This window comes from Thunnus thynnus, chromosome 12 (assembly GCF_963924715.1).
Source record: "Thunnus thynnus chromosome 12, fThuThy2.1, whole genome shotgun sequence".
In the NCBI taxonomy this organism is placed as follows: Eukaryota; Metazoa; Chordata; class Actinopteri; order Scombriformes; family Scombridae; genus Thunnus; species Thunnus thynnus.
The window spans coordinates 19,648,780-19,663,243 of NC_089528.1; the positions used below are offsets into that span (position 1 = coordinate 19,648,780).

Below are 14,464 nucleotides of genomic sequence, written 5' to 3' on the forward strand. Positions count from 1 at the left end.
AGTTACGCATCAAAATAATCTCAATTCGTTTAGATATATAACATTTTATTAGAACAGGGTCCAATAATAAAAAGTACACGCAAAAAGTACTATTAAAACAGCACTGTACTGTAAAAAACACTCCATTAAAGTCTTGCTTTCAAAATCGGACTAATACGGAAGTATTATCTGCAAAATGTACTTTTTTACAAAAGTATTTGTTTTTAAGACAAACGTGTGATTGTTATATTGTTGTATATTATATTACTGGGTTACTGATAATAATACAGTCATTGTATTGTTGCAGTTGGACTTCATTTTAACTACGTTAATACTGTTAAATTTGTCATATTTTATTAACTCATCACGTGTTTTGTTTGTAAAATCAAGCAGCAAAGTAAATAATTACAGCTGTCAGACAAATGTAGGGAATAAAACGCGCAATATTTCCCTCTGTAATGTAGTTCAGTATAAGTAGGCTATAAAATAAAATGGGAGCACTCGAGTAAAGTATAAGTACCTCAATATTGAAGTTAAATAGTGTTATTTGTAGTATTCCACCATTGTCACAGCAGGTTTTAAATGTTAGTGACTTTCAATCCGGCGTTATCAACCAAAACAGCACAATATTATAAAATAGAATACACATATAAATCTAGTAAAGTACTCAGACTCACGAGAATTATTATGAGTAATTAATCAGGAATTACAACATTTGACAGCTGAGAGAGGCGGGGCTCCATCTCTGTCCAAACTAAGCTTGATTAAAAACCTTCTGAAACATGATTGCATTTTCAATGTGTTGTAAGAGTTTTCAGCCGGGATCTTTCTCTCCGTTTCTCTCTGCGTTGTGATTGATTGGAGGAGGTCATAGGCTGGCACCCCCATCGTGTTTCCAGCCGCTCACGCTCCACATGATTGGTCCGCCTCCTTCAGCCGCAGCCACCAGAAGCGCCTCCTCTCATAAACCTCGTCAGAGCGCAGCAACGTTTCCCATTTAGACTTCCAGGAGAAGCAGCGGCTCACTATTGCGGACTTTGCGTGCGACTTATGGCACACAACTAACTAACAGGTATGTAATGAAAAGCGTCTCATGTCTCTTCTTTTTTTTACCCCTCACTCGCTGTCTTTTTCCTCTTTCTCGTGGCACACACAGCTGCTATGAACATCTGGCGGTGTGCGCAGCAGGATCTAAATCATCATTTCGGGGTATTATTGTTTTATCGCTCCAGCCTGCCTCTCGGCCCTTATCTGTTTTGGGTCTTATCAAACGGTTATCTCTTTTGCTGTGAAGACATATTGCGTTTTGTTTCCTATCTGTTGTGCATGCGTGTGTGTGTGTGTGTGCGTGTGTATGTGTGTGTATGTGTGTGTGTGTGTGTGTGTGTGTGTGTGTGTGTGTGTGTGTGTGTGGGAGGACAGGGATTTGACACGGATGGATTCAGTGCCTCTTAAGAGCGCTTGATGGGAGTATGGCAGTCACTGTAGTTTGGATGCGTTTTATTGGAGTTAAGAGATGATACAAGCCGTGAAATTCATAATTAGCTTCATAGTTGATCAGTGTTTTTATTATACAAATATAAGCTGCGCGTTTAAAGATGAAAACAAGCGGTACATCAGTGGTGGGTTTGCGTTTTTCTAAGAACTTGGTGAGTTTCTATTGAGATGTTTTGGTGTCCACAACTTTGCGCCACACGAGTAAAAGTCATTTTCCTCTGGTTTTATATTAACCTAACGGTTCCCAATCTTTTTGTTTCAGGGTAGACTACTCCCTAACTATTTTTATTAACCCCTACGGTGTATGGAAAGTGCTCCTGGATGGACCTGGGCGAAAACAGCTGGTCCATGGTGAAGCGAGAAGTATCCAGCAGCCCAGGGTCACCGGCTGAACAGACCTACCTGCCCGGTGACAGCAGGAGGGACGGTCCCACCCCGGATGAGCTGAGGACACCGGCGCCTCCGAGCGACCTTGACGCACTGGGGCACCGCCGCTCCGACGGCAGATCACTACACTCCTACGTTCACTTCGGACACCATAACAACACCCTGACCACCGAGGACATCCCGCTGTTTACGGATTTAGACCAGGGCAGCAAACTCGTCCTCTCCAGCGGGGCGCACAAGGCGAGCTTACTGGTGGACCCGTCCGACATGTACCAAACACTGGCCATCGCCGCAGCCCAGAGCCAGACTGGATATGATTCCTCCTCTGGCGGTTATATGCACTCCAACCCCAACTCTCCCGTGTATGTGCCCAGCTCCCGGGTGGGCTCCATGATACCCAGCCTCTCTTATCTGCAAGCCAGCGGCTCTGCGCAGCCAAGCCACGGCGTCTCCAGCCACTCGGTCTGGTCGCAGTCCACCCCGGAGAGCCCTTCGTACAGCACCGGGAGCCCGCACACCTCCAGCCGGTTCCACTACCCTCCAAGCCCGCCCATGAATAACGGGACGCCCAGGGACACCGGCTACAGTAACACGCTGAATGTGAGCAGCAGAGACCAGTACGGCCTCTCTCGGCCCCTAAACGGGGCCTACCCGAGTCCATACTCTCCTTATGTGGCGCCACAGCTGTCCCAGCTGCCCTCGCCTTGGACCGGGGGACCTTTTGATAACACGATGCTGCACACCTTGCAGACCAGAGGTGCGCCCTTGCTTCGAGGACCAAATGGAGGTAAGAAAAACTGCAACGTAATAGTCTCACTGTCTAGGGTGGAGGTATAATGATTAAAGGCCAGCTTCCACTGAAGCTCCAGAACATGATCTCCCTGTTGAGGTCAGAGCTAAAAAGTTGTTTTTTAAAAGGATTTAAAAATAAAGTAGGCTACCATAGAAATATTCTAAAATTATGATTTATTTTGCCCGAGAGACCGTGTGTGTCATTCCTCTAAAAAAATTCGGCCTATTTGTGTGCGCAAGCAGGCCTAACTGCCCTAAATATGTCAAACTTTAAAAATATAAATTGTCATAAACATTTCACAAAAGTATGAAGATACTGAAAGTATCAGGTTTATAATTCTCCATTTTAATTTAACGGACTGTCTGTACTCTTTAAATCATATTTTATTACATTTAATCTGTGTATCTGTTCGATCAGCTTCACCTGACACATCAATGTCCTCTGAAACAAACTCCCTTATGGCTGTTTTCATGTTTAAAAGTGGCGCGTTTGGCTGATTGTTCACTTTTTCTTTTCAGTTTCAGATATTCTGGACGACATGGCGGAGAGCAGAGAGTGCGTCAACTGCGGCTCCATCTCCACGCCGCTCTGGAGGCGCGACGGCACGGGCCACTTTCTCTGCAACGCCTGCGGCCTTTACAGCAAAATGAATGGGCTGAGCCGACCATTAATTAAACCACAGAAACGGACGGTAAGCAAGGGACCACTTAACCGCTCACTTTCCTGCCTAATTATTTCAAACGACAGGCTGGAGAGGCTATCACTGACTTTATTCATAGTACCCAATGCTTACACAAAAAGAGCTGACCCTCAGGCCATTTATCACTTTCACATTTTATTTTTAACAATATTTTTGTTTGATCATGTCTGTGATTAATGCTGCAAAATGTGCAGAAATATATTTGTATCATATCATATTAACGATTAGGATCAGTGCTTTTCTGTGCAAAATGGTGACACGTACGTCCAATTATTCAGCACAATAATAATAACTTATTAGTCAACAGTCATATAAATTAAGTGGATACAGGTTTGGAAATGTTGGTGGCGAAGAAGACTTTTAGATTCAGTCAATTTCTTACAGTTTGGTTTTAAGTGAATTGATGGCTCTGATTTAATTGGACCAGAACCATCACTTAATGGAGGGCGTTCACTCACCTAATTAATCATTCACCTCATTGCTGTCACTGTATGACTGTGGAGTGAACTGACAATGAGAGTCAATCTTTTCCTGGTGCCATTACGCTCAGCATTACGCACAGTTCTTTTATTTTTTTTTACTGGGAAATCTGATGTCACGTATTGACCCCATGAAAATTAACATCCTGTTTTAAATAAGCCGTGCGTAAATGGCAGTTAAATGGACATCATAATAGGGAATGTGTTATTGATAGGAAATAGGGTGTGAATGGCCGGATTAAGATTAAATTAGTGGAGTGTGTCTTTCATTTAAAACAAAACATAAAAACAAAGAAACAGAGATTAAAGACAAATATTCCAAGTCACGTCGGCTTGACAGACATGTGCTCCATTTATATTCTGATTATAATGATTAATTTTATGACACATCTGTCACCAGTCAACGTCCAGAAGGATCGGCCTGTCCTGCGCTAACTGTCAAACCAGCACGACCACTTTGTGGCGCAGAAACGCGGAGGGAGAGCCGGTGTGTAACGCATGCGGACTCTACACAAAATTACACGGGGTGAGTCCAAATATTCATATCATTTTGCATTCAAATTAAATTCTCATTTCAATTCATCAGAACATCACTAAAAATGATTCAATTATCTGCAGGTACCTCGGCCGCTCGCCATGAAGAAAGAGGGAATCCAGACAAGAAAAAGAAAACCGAAAACCTTGAATAAAACGAAGGGGTCCTCTGGTGAGTTACTGCAGCTATAAGTGTGATTAATTACTCACAATCACAATGTTGCTTTTAGGATAATATCTCAACAGCCTCTTTCATATATTTTCAAAGGAAATAACAACGCTGTCTCTATGACTCCCACGTCCACCTCTTCATCCAACTCTGAGGACTGCTCGAAAACCAGCTCTCCCTCCGCGCAGGTGTCAGGGGTAAGAAAACCTTAAAATGACTCCTGCTCCATTTGAATTAGAGCATCAAATACATTCATCTTAGCCTATACATTTGTCTAATTTGGCACACATAAATACAAAAAAATGTGAGCATTTATAATTTGAAAAAACAATTCTCGTACCTCTTTTTTACATGTGAAACTTTTTTACACAATGTATTCTCATTGTATTACCTCATGTAGCCTTTGCTACAACAGATTTTTTGCTAAAAATACCTCACAATGGCTGACCGATGCTCTGTGATTATGACTGTTGCTATAATGAGGAATGTGTCACCATAATATATCACAGTAAAACGAGTTTCACGTTGCTCAGGATGTGGTGCTTTTTCCAGCTGTGTAATGCAAGTGGCATCTTAGTCCCAACATCAACTGTGAATCACATTCCAAATAAGGCTAAATGCTTATTTTACAGTACACAAGCAATGTTATGCTTTGCAATCACAGTTTGAGACTAATAATCTGTCCTCTGGTGCTGCAGGTCAGTTCATCTGTGCTGTCTAGCTCGGGGGAGGGAACAGGCTCTGGATCTGCGGTGAAGTACCCGGGACAGGATGGCCTGTACACCAGCGTGGGTTTGTCCCAGCCTTCAGATGTAGCTTCAGTGAGGGGTGAAGCCTGGTGCCCCATGGCTTTAGCTTGAACATCTAAATCTTTGAGAGGACAGCATTTCCCTGGACCCTCTGTCTGGATGTATATAGTGTGGAAGTATTCGGGGCAGTGTTTGTTTCCTTCCTCACACCTGATGCAAGAAGAGTCAGACAGTCAGAGGGAAAAGAAGGGTGACCTTCAGTCACACTGCAAGCTTGAACCGAGTGTGGAATATCTGGGTTTCAGATTGGTGTGGGGGATCTTGTTGCCTTAAAAAAACACAAAGGGAAACTCCTGGGACGAGGCCAGATGATCAATCAGGTGGCCGGGCTGTGGATGGTTTCTGGACCTGTCATGCACTCGATATCTCTCCCATCCATGGCACAGAACCAGATGTTGGTTCTCAAAAGAAAGCCATCGTGTACATAATGGATTTCCTCTCTGAAGAAAAAGCTGTTGATTGGATCCCGGTGCTTCATAAAGCGCTATATTCTATAAGGACTTTAAGATTTTTGTTTTTTTTTCTTTCCACAACTGGAATCATGCCACAAGTGCCAAGACAACTTTTATGAATCAAAAGAAAAAAAAATATTTATAAATCTTCCATTGTTGAAAACATGGCTATGATTGTTAATAAAGATATCAATATAGAGTAGAAGTTAAACCATTCTGATGTCTTCTTTTCTAATTTTTTTCTTTTTAAGTGGTTGTTTTTAAGTAGTACAGTAGTGTTGAATCTGCACATGTTTTCCACTGAAAGCTCTTACTGTATTTGACTGAAACTAGTTTGGTTTAAACAGGGTATCAATGACTATGTCATCTAATGTTTTTGTTTAATTATTTACAAAAAAAAAAAATGCAAATAATCAACTCTTTCAGACTAATTAAATTAAAACATTGTCAGCTGTTGGGTAACATTAAAGGAGAGGTTCACAATTTTTCAAGTCTGTCTTAAAACAACAGTCAGGTGCCGAAATGAACAGTGAAAAAGGTTTTGCTCGCTGTAATCGTTCGTCCTGTTCATACTGACCATCAGAAGATCGCCTCTAAATGTGGTTACACTGTAAGTGATGGGGGACAAAATTAACAGTCCTTGCTTTGAGAAAAAATCCACTCAAAAGTTTATCTTAAGATAATATGAGGGTTCATTTATCTCAGTAAAGCAAAGAGGATATCATCCTCAGTTAGTGTTTATTTTTAAAAAAAAATCCCTCTGCGTTTCATCAGACAGTGTTTTTCTGTTGAACTACAGTGGGAGGATCACACCAAAATAGGGAATTTGGCACTAAAAACACTAACTTTGAAAATTTTTGACTTTAATTTGGATCACTGAAGCCTCATATGAGCTTCAAATAAACTTACATGGAAAGTGCATTATGAAAAGATCTTCTAATGACCAGTAAGTATGAACAGTAGGAATGATTACAACAAGAAAAAAAAAATGTGTCAGTGTTCATTTGGGCACATGACTGTTGTTTTAGGACAGACTTGAAAAAGTGTGAACCCGTCCTTTAAGGTACTATTCTCAACATGATGGTGGACCCTAAGCGGAGCTACAAAAACTCTTTTACACGTAAAGCAGTTCAATGGCTTGTTTGAACAAAGCACACCCAGAATAGCTGTGGGCCTACACATACTGACCTTTATGTTACAAGACATAAACTGCGAAAGAAGACTGTTGGCTGCTTTACCTGACTGACTATTAACCTTTCACACTGCACGTATTCTGTTTCATCATTTTAACACTAAAATTAGAGCAAAGGGAAGCGTGAGGTCACCTCTGAACAAACACATGTTGCGTTGATGACTTTTGACTAATCCATGTAAGGATTAAAGGGAGTGTAATGGCCCAGTAGTTTAACATGATGAGGCATTAAAGTGGACAATTGAAACCAAACCAATCCCAATACATCTTTTTTTTTCCTCCCATCACAATGTAACCCCTCATCTTGGTGACGATCTGAATTCACAGCTGAATGAATAGTGTAAAAATTTGAGTGGTGTGTTTGATTCTTCACACTGTATGTCTCCATGCGCTGCCGCAAGAGGTGTGGGTGGAGTCTCTTTGCAAGAAAACATTTCAGACCACAAAACAATTCTGGGCTTCACAGAGTTACATGTGAAACTTTGCTACAAAAAAAAAATATATAATAAAGGGTAAATGCTTATAACATGCTTCATCCAAAAAAAAAAGGGGGGGGGGGGCATGTGATTCATTCTTCTGGACTTTTATTTATTTTTTTTGGAAATATCATGTTTATTTTAGCATTGTTTTGTTTGAATACTTTTATTGTTTGTTTTTTTTCCTGAAACATTATAAGAAATTATTTTTATTTAAATGCAGTCCAATAAATTGTCCTGGTGATGCAAATGAATTTACAGTTACCCTGTGTTTTAAAGAAAGAACATCAGTATGTTTGAGGTTGTGGTAAGAACTGATGATCTTGCATAATGGTAATATTACTCAGGCATATTTCTGCATGTGGCAATCACAGCCTTACCTCCCCATTCTTCTGGCCGAACAAAGACTGAATCACTTTGTGTCCTCAGATGTTTTAATGGCTGTGAGGGAAGAACATGAAGGAAAAAAAAAATCAAATAATCAAAATACTGCATCTCGAATCAAGAAAAAAAATGATGCTTTTTCTGGGTGGTTTGCTTCTGCTTATGTTTCATTAAAGCAAGCCTTTACTCTTTCTGACAGCTTTTTCTACTTAAGAGTTTTTCTTTTCTGCCGGCCCCACAAAGGCTCAAAGCACAATCCACTTTCCTGTGTCCTCTTGAACCAGCAGCTCAAAGTACCTGTCACAATGTTTACTGTACTTAAGCGAATATGGCCTATGAGTAATACCACATGAAAAGATTTTGGAGATGGTTACGATTTATGTCTGGGCTTAGCGTTATCTGTCTGCTCTTTGACATATTGATTTAACTGAGTTTATTGAGTGTTGAGGAATGCGCCACACTGCACAACAGCCACATCAACGGTTTCGAGATGAGCGTTGTTATTGCGTTTCTTTCTCTTTCTTTAGCAGATGATCAATAATTTTTTTGACATTTGATTGGAAAGATGCAGCCACAAACTCTTTATTTTTTCGTTTTTTAGTGTCAGTAGTGAAATGGAAACATTTGGTGTGTGCTCATTTGCTGCTGGTTGGTATGTAAAAACCAATTTGACAAAAAAAGACCACCGGGCACAAGTCCTTGAGCTTCCAAGTGGATAAATCACAAAACCACCTTTAGATATGTAAATGCAAACTAGTGTTGAACTCAAAACATGAGCAAATATTTATAGCTTGCTGAATTTATGAGGTGGTCCTACCTTGGCACTGTCTGACTGGTATCCATGGTGCAGCGAGGGAGGAAATATAAACACAACATTGCAGAAATCCTCCCTGCGCTCTCATCTGGATAGATGTGTGCCGAGGTGAGGGTCACATCAACAACCACGTTCGCACAAAGGGATGCAAATGACAAGCTTTACAGTTATTATCTGTGAGAGTGATGGAAAGGGAGGGTTAGTGATGTTAGTCATAGAGTTGCAGAATGGGATAGGTGATCAAAAGCTGGAAAAAGGGGGAAAGAGATAGAGACAGACAGAGCAGAGAAAGAGGGAGCATACAGAGATCTTGATGGCTGTGCAGGGTTGAAAGTCCTCTGAAAGTAAACAACACAGACTAGCTCGGCAGCAGCAGCAGCAGCAGCAGCAGCAGCAGCAGCAGACTACAGGCCCCAGGGCTGTTTGACCATGGGGCAGCAGCATAGTATAGCCTAGCAGCTCCCTCAGGAGATGCCCGTTGATCTTTCCATGCTTCCTTTCAAAGGAGAACACCGCTGGCCCTGCCTCCGGAAGAGATGGGATCTCTGACTCAGCCCTTTTGGGTTTCCTCGACAGACACGGGGGCACATTCTGGGAGAAAAAAACATTTAAAAACATGATAGCCAGTCCTGCTTGTGGAGACTTTTTAGATTTGGAGTACCATCAAAAGATTTCACTAATGGAAAGTTAAGAGTTTTTGTGTGTGTAACATTTTATCGTTCCGGATTATTATTCTTTGATTTATTTGCCTTGTCAGTTTCATAGAAAGCCAAACTGTGCTTTCAAAGCTTTGTCCTCAGAGTGTTTCACCTTCTCAGTTTAGCAAACATATCCATAACTGTATAGGAAAGAATAAAAGCACCTCCTCCACCCCTGTCATAAACTCTAATAGTCTTACTCACAGGAAGTTACACGCAAGGGCAAAGTTCAGTTCAAAATAATAAGTAGTAGTGTAACTCCTCTCTCTCTAATAATAAAACAGCAGTAAGGACACTGTTGTTAAAACTGAAATCATATGAAATGCTTGGCTCCACTCAGTGTAGTGATGACATCATATTGCTATGTATAGTTAGATTTAGTAATCATAGAAACCATGGGAGTGTGTTCAGGGAAGGTTGGGTGTTGGAGAGAATGACACTTCTGGTGGAGAAGAGTGAAAATCACCGGGTGGGACACAAGTTCTCAGCCTGACTCTGAGTGTAAATGAGTGTATGTGTGTGTGTGTGTGTGTGTGTGTGTGTGTGTGTGTGTGTGTGTATTGTAAGGAATGCCAGGAAGTTGTATACTGAATGGGACCTAATGGCGGAGATGTGATTGAGGGTTTGAAGTGGAGGAAAGGACAAAATGACAAAGCACTTGTTATGTGGGAAAAGGAAAAGTTCCTTGACAACTTACGAACCTTTAACCTGACGATGAATCAGAAGCTGAACCAGTTTTATGGAAACAAATGGTCAAGCTGAAAAGCTGTCACGTACCAGGTTACACCTTTTTAAACTCTCAGATAGCTGTTAGAATGGAGGAAATGTTTTGAGATGACAGTTTATTATTCAAATCATTGATTAGATTTGATGCTTTTTCATTAAATTCAACTGTTAGTAATAAATTATATATGATGTAAATTACTCTACTGTCCTACTTTTTAACACCAGATAACAATTCCAACATTGATCTGATACCAGTGCCCTGTTTCACCAAAATTTAAAATCTGTTCCTCACTGTGTACAACTTATTAGAAAAAATTTCATATAAAGATAACATGAGACCAGGGATTTCTGTTGCACTAATAGTCATGAGCTGCTGTGACTGAATAATATAACTTCCAGTGTAAACAATGAATTTTATACTGACATTAAAACAGAAACGGTATTTTTTAAAATAACATATGAAAAATGTAAATACAGAAACTATACTTAATGTGGATTGGTCACATTAAAGCTGATCCACTTATCTATCAGTATGTATCAGTATCCCTTTAATATCTGTGGATGTATTAGGGTATGTGGGCAGAGTTGTGGATTAATGAGAAAGACTATTTTACGGAAAAGTTGGATTTTTATATGATTTTTATGTCAATGTGATCTTGATTTGTCAGGTTATTTGCTGAATTAGCCAGTCATTCCTGTGTGGTTATTTTTCTTCTCAGTTAATTTTGATGATTGATATAATGTATATCATGCTACAGTCTATCAGCTACATATCATGATATCAATAAAACGTCACATCACGTATGGTGCCTGTTGCCCTCTTTAATTTGATACAACATTAAGGAACTATTCAACCTTAAATATCAAATGTGGGCCTAATATCTAATGTGTGGTTGGAAATGTACTTTATTTACTTTACATTATTTATCAAACAGGGACAACACACAACATTAATATAATGTAAATGTGTCAGATTTAGCCAAAAGGAGTCCTTGGACAGGTTTATATTATCCATAAAAATTGACAAACAAGACAAACAAAAAGCAGATAAAACAACATCAGAGTACATATAGTAGGGCGATGCATAAATGAAAAGAAACCTAGTTAAACCGAGTTACAGAACAGACAAACACACATGACAATCAGAACTATACAAGAACAGACACTACACATCAATGACTACTATATAGTCCTACAAGAAAACACAAATGACTGATGTTTGGAATGTTTTTTTTTTCCATGACAAATACCTTATTGTATTAAAAACATCACTCACTTACAAAACATCACAATCTCACTTTACCTCACTTGACAATATGAGGCTGATAGAGGTAGTTGAATGTTTAGCTTGAAGTTTACTTGAATATAAGTCACTATTTATGTTAAACAAAATTTTGACAGGGTTCTCACCTGTAAAAGCAACACAAAAGAAAGTCATAGTCAGCTTTCAACATCTGATATAGACTGTATATGAATTAAGACACTGAATTCAGCTGAGTGATTAACAAAGTAAAGTAGCAAAGGAGCTCTTTAAAAGGCTGGATGGCTGATTTAAGACTGAAATTTTCTATAACAAGAAATTTAGAAAACGGCCCATATGTCGTCCATCCATTATTACTAAAAAAAAAAAAATTCCTGTAATTGAATATTTTGGCATCTGGTACTGCGAGCTCAGTAAATAAGGTTGTGCTCCGATCTGCAAACACTGAAGACAAATAAAAAGATGTTGTGATTAATTCCTGGCACAGCAGTGAAAAAGCGAGTCACGTTTTGTGTTTGTTCAATCTGTTGTTCCTTCTAAAGGTGCCGACTACTGGGAACTTACTGCAATGAATAATGTACACTTGTACTTGTGCATACAGAAACACACACAAACATGCTAGGTCGTTGTGAAGGGCGGATGACTAAAAATTTGGGTTAAGTGTGAGGTGCTAAGACATTTTCTGTTTTATGATGAATTCTTAACAAAAGTTGACTAAAACAAGATGTGTAGAATACATTTTACTTTTAGACAGACAACCTGCAGTGTGTACATGTGTGCTGTTTTGTGGATAACCACCAAAAATATTCAGATTTTTCGTCAACAGCATAACGAATGGATTCCAGAAGTCACATTTAGATCCATTTGCCTTCCATGATTAAATTGAGGAAGAGACTTCTCACATCACACAAAACAATTTTACAAAAACTTTTTTACAAAACTAACATAAAACCCCTACTTCTGCCTTTAGTATACTTCCCAGAAACCTATTGTCATTTGATTTCTTCTCTGTTTATGTGGTTTTAAATTTGTGTGGGTGGTGCTCTTTTGCTTGTGTGTTCACTAATGTTGCTCATGCTAAAGTTCTTTGGCTATTTATTAATAAGACTACGAGTCAATAGCCATGACAGCAGCTGGGAGGCTCTACTTTTAGCATTTGACATCTATGTCAAGATGTTAACATGCTCACAATGACAATGCTAACTTGATGATGTTTAGCAGAGATAATGTTTACCTCATTCACCATCAGTTTAGCTTGCTGGAATGCACATTTTAGCTAATTATGATGCTGATGGGAATGTCATTAGTTTTGCAGATAGTTGATCATAAACCAAAGAAGGCAACTGGAGAAATTAAAATTATGTGACTTATGTGAATGTCTGTACCACATTTCATTGCAATCCTTACAGTAGTTGTTGAGACATTTATCTCAACCAACACATTTAAACCTCAGGGTGGTGCTAGAGGAAACATCAGGAGATCACCAAAGTCATTAAGAAATCATTGTCTGGGGACCATGAATGTCCGTACAAAAATTTCATGGCAATCCATCCAATATTTATTGAGATATTTCAGTCTGGACCAAAGTGGCGGACTGAGCCACGCTGTTAGCATAATTAACTTCTTGATTGATTTGTGATTTCTGATCTGTGAGCAAAAATGTATTCAGGGAAATTATTAAATTAATAATACATGGATATTTAACATTACACCAAAATGGCAAAAGTGGCTGATATTCTGACTATAAAACTATGTTGTTGCTCTCTGGTTTTGCCAATTCTCCAGTAAACTCCCTTTTAACGGTAGAAATGTTTCTTCTCACCCAGTGTGAAGTATGAGATGTATGTGACAGGCCCGGCACAATTTGACTATCAAATCAATTCCTAATTCTAGACAATGCAATGCCAGTTTTGTCAGGTTGAGCTCTGTTACTCTTTAATGGAAAAGTTATTTCATTACCAAGCTCTCTGCCGAAAGAGGTCTGGGCTTTGAAACGCAGCCACTAAATCATGTAACTCGTGTAAGTATTCTCTGCTGCCGTGATCCAAGCAGTACGCTGAGATTCTTGGGAGTTCAGAGCAAGGTTATGACTATCTCTCCTCTCCTACTAGGAGACAGTCAGCCTTGTGTCCAAGGCGTTTTGAATTAAGCTCAGCGCTCTCGCGTATGGGAACCTGAGATTGCCGCCAAATGCAATACTTCCCGGAGTATTTCTGTCAGAACCCCGGCCTTTAAAAACAAAACACAGTGAAATCACAGCAGGCCTGTTTTAATCAATTAAACATATGTCAACAAGCAATATGCTGATCATTGCCTCGACAGGGAGAGCAAATTCTCTCCTGGTGATGTATGATCAGAAGTCAATCATGATTTTGAGAGGACTCACAGACATAACTGAGAAAAACGAACCATGTGAATTAAGATTTGTGAAAATAGTTGTTATGAATCTTTCTTGATTGTTTCATTGCTGTTATCTTTATTTTTCAGATGTGGTGTGAAGGAGACAGAACAATAAAGCGAGTCAGAGAGGGGTGGTTCCCATGCCTCATGATGTATGTTTGTGTTTGTGTGTCTGTGTTTGACTTGGAAGAAGAGGTAGGGGGAAACCGTGCCCTCCTGACTGGTATCAGTTGTTCAGCTCTCCGGCCTTCTAGAGAATCATGGAGTCATAGCTTTAGTCACTTGGGTCAGCTGAGGAATATGAAGTTTGCTGGGATTTTTACCAGCCCCTCCTTGGCTTGATTCTACCCAGAATGCACCACAGTGTCTCAGACTTTAGGACCCACACTCTCTCAGATATGCTTGTGTAAACACCATTTGGCCCACTGAAGTCTTGAAATGTAATAAATTTTCATCTAGAGCTCAAGATAGCAGCAGAGTCACTACATAGTGAGGACGGGGAATAAATTGCAGGATGCTGAAGGCAGGCTGACAGAAGAGTCCAGTGAGGCTCCTCTTGACTGCTGATTGGACGGCGCCCCGTTGAGACCTCTTATGAACACTCCTGATAACCAAATGAGCATCTTAAATAAATAACAGGCTGACGCATGGCAGGCTCCCAAACAGAAGATACAGCCTCATTAAAATTGCGCCAGCCATAGTCAACCTAGATTT

General features: G+C 39.9%; 1 protein-coding gene across 2 annotated transcripts; it reads left to right on the plus strand.

The window, feature by feature from the left end:
* The first annotated feature begins 804 nt into the window (after nucleotides 1–804).
* Nucleotides 805–10,891, plus strand: gata6 (GATA binding protein 6). Of its 2 annotated transcripts, none has more exons than XM_067606186.1 (7): nucleotides 805–1,051; nucleotides 1,739–2,650; nucleotides 3,175–3,347; nucleotides 4,236–4,361; nucleotides 4,454–4,541; nucleotides 4,638–4,735; nucleotides 5,237–10,891. In XM_067606186.1, exons 2-7 carry the CDS (start codon nucleotides 1,798–1,800, stop codon nucleotides 5,396–5,398), a joined length of 1,500 nt encoding a protein of 499 aa, XP_067462287.1. In that variant the 5' UTR covers nucleotides 805–1,051; nucleotides 1,739–1,797; the 3' UTR covers nucleotides 5,399–10,891. The 2 variants fall into 2 exon arrangements, with proteins under 2 accessions (XP_067462287.1, XP_067462288.1); XM_067606187.1 differs by lacking the exon at nucleotides 805–1,051 and adding an exon at nucleotides 1,439–1,628.
* Nucleotides 10,892–14,464: the final 3,573 nt, after the last annotated feature.

Excerpts from the sequence above, each read along its gene's own strand:
- gata6 (XM_067606186.1), top strand. The coding sequence starts at position 1,798 with ATGGACCTGGGCGAAAACAGCTGGTCCATGGTGAAGCGAGAAGTATCC. Across the intron at positions 3,348-4,235 it reads TTAAACCACAGAAACGGACG|TCAACGTCCAGAAGGATCGG; the intron begins GTAAGCAAGGGA and ends ATCTGTCACCAG. Across the intron at positions 4,736-5,236 it reads CCTCCGCGCAGGTGTCAGGG|GTCAGTTCATCTGTGCTGTC; the intron begins GTAAGAAAACCT and ends CTGGTGCTGCAG.